The 6,115-nt window shown below is 45.7% G+C and overlaps 1 protein-coding gene across 1 annotated transcript; it reads right to left on the bottom strand.

The window, feature by feature from the left end:
* Positions 1-485: 485 nt before the first annotated feature.
* On the bottom strand, positions 486-4,424 carry LOC131286053 (GATA-binding factor A-like). The gene is made up of 5 exons (XM_058314916.1): positions 4,208-4,424; positions 3,743-3,847; positions 3,114-3,292; positions 1,383-1,668; positions 486-1,303 (listed from the first exon to the last, which is right to left on the bottom strand). Exons 1-5 carry the CDS (start codon positions 4,422-4,424, stop codon positions 486-488), a joined length of 1,605 nt encoding a protein of 534 aa, XP_058170899.1.
* Between the last annotated feature and the right edge of the window lie 1,691 nt (positions 4,425-6,115).

Genomic DNA, 6,115 nt, shown 5'->3' with positions numbered 1-6,115 from the left:
AGGTTTTACGTTCGAACGATTTTAATCGCTTCTTCTCCCCCAATGTTTGCTATTCCGAAGTCCTATTCAATGCATTTCCCACTTATTCTTAAATAAAACTAGAGACCATTAAAATACTGTAGGAAGCGGACACCTCCCATCCCCCGCCCTGGCTGCTTGTCATGGGCTCTAATTTGTTCTAACAGTACGATCCGTGTTACGCTGGAAACCGTTGCCCTTCTTTGCCAGATCACATAACACTTTCCCTACGCTACGTTTTGCGTTGCGAGACGCGTCGCAAGAGAAGATTGTGGCAATACTTTATGTTGTTATTTTAAAAAGAAACAGAACAAGCTCTACTTATTCTTGCTCACACTAAAGTGCTACCCTTAGCTTACGGTCTATATTGCGGTCCGAGGTGTGAAACCCCTCCGGAAAAAACCACCTGTCGTTGGGAACAAGCGAGGAACTTAGAGTGGACTTGCTTAACCCTACCAGCCCCATGCCTAGGAGGACGCCATCAGCTTGGCGGCCTGTATGACGTTGTGCTGATGGTGATAGCCGGCCAGATCGGCCGCCGTCGGATGGTGGTGATGGTGATGGTGGTGGTGGTGCGGATGGGCGTGATGCGAGTGTGCCAGGGCGCTGGCTCCGTTCACCGCCGAACCACCGACTCCACCGGCCGACACGTGGTGTGGACTGTGGTGAGAGTGCAGTGTCCCGAAGCCACCTCCGAAATAGCCACTCTGCAGGCAGTTGTTCATGTAGTCGCCGTAGCCGTTGCTGGACGGCGCGATGGACGAGGTCGGTGTCGTCGAGGGACCGAGCTGCGGGTTCGACTCGGACTTGATCTGCCCGAAAGGTGCCCCGGGAGTGTTGGCGCCGAGCTGGCCACCCAGGTTGCCGGTGGACCCTCCGGCCGAGGAGTTCGTTCCGGCGTTCGGGTGGTTGGCGTAGCTGTTGTTGTTGTTGTTGTTGTTGTTGTTGGCCGACGAGGAGTTGCTGTTGGCTGGATGGTGCTGGGACGTGGTGTAGATGTGGGACGAGTTGAGACCAGCGTGCTGCTGGTGGGAAGAGGCCGAAGACGCAGGAATCACGCCGGATAGACTGCCCGGTGTCATCGAGAGGTCGTACTTGCCGACGAGTGACCCAAGAGATCCACCGCCACCGTGATGTGCTCCACCGAGCGACGTTGGCAGGTTGTACGATTGTGCATGGTGCGGGGAGATGTGCAGCGAGCGAATCGGTGGGGACGTGAGGTTCTGGGACTTGGGACTGCCGGAAAGATTCTTCGAGTTCCCATTCCGATCCGTGTGCAGAAGGCCTAAAAACACAAATAAGAAGAACACGAATTAATCCACCTGTTGAGGACCAGCACTCACTAGTTAAGGACATAAACTTACCCTCACCACCGAGTCCGTCGTCCTTCTTGCCGGCGCCACCACCACCACCCACCAACGCCATCACATCCGCCGAGGATCCCGAACCGCCGCCGGCCTTCTTCGGCTTCCGTTTGCGCGTCTGAATGCCGTCCTTCCGCATCGCCAACGGTCGATTGACGCCGTGCAGCTTGAAGTACAGTCCGCACGCGTTGCATACCGGCTCGCCGTCGTTGTTCCGCCGCCAGAGCGTGGTCGTGCGCGTCCCGCAGTTCGTGCAGCACAGTCCTAGCCGACGGGTGGCGGTCTGCTGGAAGAGCGAACCGGAAATGGAACAGGAAAAGGAACGGGAGCGGGAAGGAGGAGGAAAAGAGCAAAGAAGAAAACCAAAAAACGGGCCCATATCAGTCAAGACTGTCCGAGAGTGTGAGCCACGACGAGTGCCGCCATTTGCCACGGAAGCCGATCCGGCGGTAAAAGACCAAAAGGGGGAAACTAGCACGATGCGGCTGGTTGCGTGCAATCTCCTTCTTGTGCGCAACTTGTGCACAATTTAGTCAAACAAGAACCCGACACCAATATGCACTTTGATTTCAGCTCGTACCTATGGCAAGTCTAAAATTTATTTTTGTTCATCAGCAAACTACCAATCCGCTTCTATTATTCTTCAAATGTACTTAAAACGTAAATAATACGGAGGATAAAATTTGCTTACATAAAAAGCAAATACTTAAAGTAGCTGTTTCAGCAGAAACAGAAAATATTTGAAAAATGAGATTAAGTCATAGTTGAGTAAATTTCATTCAAATACTGCCAAATTCAAAAAATTCAAATAAATGGACAGAACTTTTATCATTCTTAAAATGAAGACTATGCTCAACTTGATGTTTCCAATGGCATCACGAGGTTTCAATGCACCAATATGCAAAATATAAACAACGAACTAATATTACTAGCAACATAAATACTTTTCTTATTATGAAAGTAGTTGATATTACATTAACCCCTTCACAGTTTTGCCCAATCCAGGCTTAATTTTTATGCATATAATTAACACTAATCGATGTGATTTTAAATTGGCATTTTTGCTTACTATCGGCAAATTATTGTTAATCATAATCACAAATAACACACAAGCAAACTGACCATCATTTAATCAAGAACATCAAAAAACAAATTTTAAATTTTTTTTCTGTTTTCGACCAAAAAATATACAAGAATGTAAATAAAAAGTGTGCCAATTTTTTGAGCCATTTTCTCAACTTGGTAGGACTGTGAAGGGGTTAAAGTAATTTTCATACACTTTAATGAAAAGTGTAAGGTAGATCCACAAGCCAAAATAAAGTGTGCAATATATATTTCTAGGCTGGTTGTGAACCTTTCATTGGTTTAGACATAATTCTTCTATCATTCCTATGTTTTTGAAAAGGTTAAAGGTTCTTACTTCTGTTGAATAAATAACATCATTACACCATAGGCAAAGGTAGGAGTTGAAATCAGAATGCTATCGGCGCCGAGCTCTTCCAGCCGGGACACGCACCGGTTGCATACAAGGGGTACATTGCATGAAAACGAATACGAACTTTTCCCTTTGGTCTTTTACTCGATACTTTCGATCAGGAAAAATGGAAACTAGCTCGAGCCCGCTTCCTCCGGCACACCGACCCGAGTCACAAAATCACGTATTTTTCTTTTACATCACGAAAAGTAATAAGGAAACAAAACTATGTGAAAGAGAGAAATTGGAATACTCACACTCACCAGTCTCTTGCTGGGCTTTATCAATGGACGGTTCATACCGTTCATCTTGTGATAGAGCCCGCATGCATTGCAGAGATAGTGACCGGTGCCGTCCCGACGCCAGAGCGGTGTTGAAATGGCCCCACAATTCACACATTCTCTTCCCTCGCCGAATTGGAATTCCATGGCGCTGTCTGCGGGTGGGTTCCGGTTCGCGTACCGAGTGTCATTGTGTGTGACGGACGTGATTGGTTCCAAGTTCCCGGACCAGCGCAAACGGCCGCAAAGGTCGGCCCCATTTGTGCACGGTTCGCGCAAATGGAAAATTGTTCGGGTCGGGGGAAAATTACGTCCCATACGGCCGCACGAATCATGAACATGAGTTTCCGGGACCAAGCGATCGCGCGCACGCGACAGCACCGGAGGGAAGTTTGTGTGATTTATTTAGATTGATTTAAGTTTTATGTTTATGTTTTGTGTGTGTGTGTGTGTGTTTATTTTTTTTTTGTGAATATGTGGAGCCATCGCCACGATTTGCAAAAGGGTCACGAAGGGAAGAGAACGGCAATACCGGGGAGGGGAAAGAGAAAGAGTGTGGTTTAGTTTTGATTTATTCGCTAGGTTCATTACCTTTTTCAAATTACCATATGGCGAGGTGCGCTGGAATCCGGTCGGGTCGTAGGCGCGCCACGAGCCCATCATGACGTTTTGCGCGTAGAACTGCGGCGGTAGTTGCGTGTGCGTCGACCCTGTTTGTGTGTATATGTGCGTGTGTGTGTGTGTGTGTGTTGCGTGTGTATCGAGGTTGGCGCGGTCAGTGGATGTAGAAAGCGAGAAAGAGAGAAAGAGGGAGAGAATGAGCGCGTGAAGAACGGGGAGAAGGTAAAACAAAATGGTCAAGTAAGAAAATGGCGGACGAGATTGTGCAGCGCACAGAAAATCGCAAATACACACGCAATCGGGCGACCGTTACAAACACGATCGCAACTTCGACCCACGATCGCGTCGATCGTGAAAACGAAGTGTATGCTTTTCTATTTCGCATTTGAGAAACGAAAAATGGCGCCCCGGCGTGCATTGCGATATCCTTCCCGAGCCGCGGAACTTACCGAAACCGTCCGTTGGCCAGCCATTCTGGGTGGAAAAGTTCGCCGAATGTGCGCCGTACTGGGAGTGGGGCAGGGCACGGCTGGACGGGACGTAGACGGGGGTGTTGGCGGCCGCCGCCGCTGCCGCTGCCGCCGCCGATTGATGATAGGAGCCGGAGTTCCCCGTGGCCATCACCGCTGCCGTCATGTCGGAGTAGGCGGCAGACGTGTGAAACATGATCCTGGCAGCTTCCAGGCCCTCGTCGTCAGGCTATTCTGTGCGTATCACCGGAAAAATGGGGGGAAAATGATCGCGATCGATGGGAAAGAGACAAAATAAAAAGAAAGAGAGAGAAGAAAAAACATACACATGAAAACATTTATCACTTGTACAGTTCAGAGGAACAGAGGAGGTTGTTTTTGTTCCTTGAAAATACAACCGTGCATGCACGCTTGAGAATGAAGGGAAAAATGGTGCTAAAGATAGCGAAGACAAATTCATGTCGTGCCCTGGAATGTGAACTATTTTCACGACCCCGTGTTTCGGTTGTTTCGCCCTCCCCATGCAACCTTTGCACCTGCATCGCGGGTGGTACGTCGATGGTACAGTTTTACGGTTTGACTAATGGTGTTAATTTTTTGCCTAATTTTTACACCAGCTACCATCGTGTCGTGACGATGGAAGGATAACCCATTAACCCCATCAGCTGCTTGTTGATGGTGGAAAGAGTTGTTGGGGTTTTTTTTTTAATTATGCTTCAATCGGAACTATTTACAACAGACAAAACAACTTATTCCTAACAAGGGAATTTTTTCCTTTGTGTTTTAAGAATTTTTATAACAATATTCTGCTGTGCCAATCGATGATTAACGAATGTGACGCTCGTAGCATATGTTCGATGAAAAATTTACGTTTGTACGTTAAAAAGATAAATCCTTTAGAAAAAGAAAAAAAGATTAGCAAAAATTGTAAAAATAAACAATAAGTTAGAAGTCCAGTATCAAGGTTGTTTTTTTAAATCCCCAAAAAACTGTTTAGTTAGATAAGCTATGAGTAAATTGCAAAATTCAGCGTGAGCCGATTCTACGTGTTATTCCTGGATATATACATTTCTTTACATAATTGATCATTATTCTCAGGAACAAATATTAAAATCAGATCTTAACAACTCTCTTTACACCTCCATATGGCGTGTTATTTAATTTATGAAGGTAATTTCTTGATAGAACCTTTTAAACTATTTAGGGTTAGGTGCCTGAATGAACCTAGGATAGCATGCATTACATCTAATAGTTTTATGAAGAAAATATTTTGTTACATTGAACATTTCAGTATTGAATAATTTTGTGAACTAGTGGCGAGCTCCACAATGGTATTGGCCTTCGATGTACGCTTAATTCACTTATGTATGTATTAATTCATAGAAGCGTATTTAAAATGCAACAAAAGCAATTTGTTCGTCATTTTTACTAAACTGAATAGCTCCAACTTTACTCTCAATTGTTTAGCACATAAAACTCTATTCAATGTTCGAACCTCACAGATCATATATCGGTCTACATCGAATCTATTTCTATTCAATTTGAATTTTGATACTAACACAAACAAGTTGACCACCCCATGATATAATCCTTTCGCTCTAAAAACCAAGGAATCGTTTTCAAACGTAGCTCCTCTCGTCCCTTTCATCTTTATGTACACGCCAAGTCCTTCTCCTCCGAGTTGCTTCACCCAAAAGCTGTTGAAGCGAAACAAATGGCATCCGAATCGCTCATCAAAGACACATAAATTGGAATTAAGATACCGAGTCAGCGATTGGTCGCGAGACACATAAAATGAAAGGAAAAATTCCGTGCACTCTTAGAAATAAGAAATGTTAGCTTCTCTCGTGCTCCGCTTAAAGATCACAGTTCAGTTTTCGCGATCAC

This window comes from Anopheles ziemanni, chromosome 3 (genome assembly GCF_943734765.1).
Source record: "Anopheles ziemanni chromosome 3, idAnoZiCoDA_A2_x.2, whole genome shotgun sequence".
Lineage (NCBI taxonomy): Eukaryota > Metazoa > Arthropoda > Insecta > Diptera > Culicidae > Anopheles > Anopheles ziemanni.
This window is presented reverse-complemented; position numbering and strand designations above follow the sequence as displayed.

Excerpts from the sequence above, each read along its gene's own strand:
- LOC131286053 (XM_058314916.1), bottom strand. The coding sequence starts at position 4,424 with ATGTTTCACACGTCTGCCGCCTACTCCGACATGACGGCAGCGGTGATG. Across the intron at positions 3,848-4,207 it reads CTGGCCAACGGACGGTTTCG|GGTCGACGCACACGCAACTA; the intron begins GTAAGTTCCGCG and ends ACACACAAACAG. Across the intron at positions 1,669-3,113 it reads CCAGCAAGAGACTGGTGAGT|CAGACCGCCACCCGTCGGCT; the intron begins GTGAGTATTCCA and ends TCGCTCTTCCAG.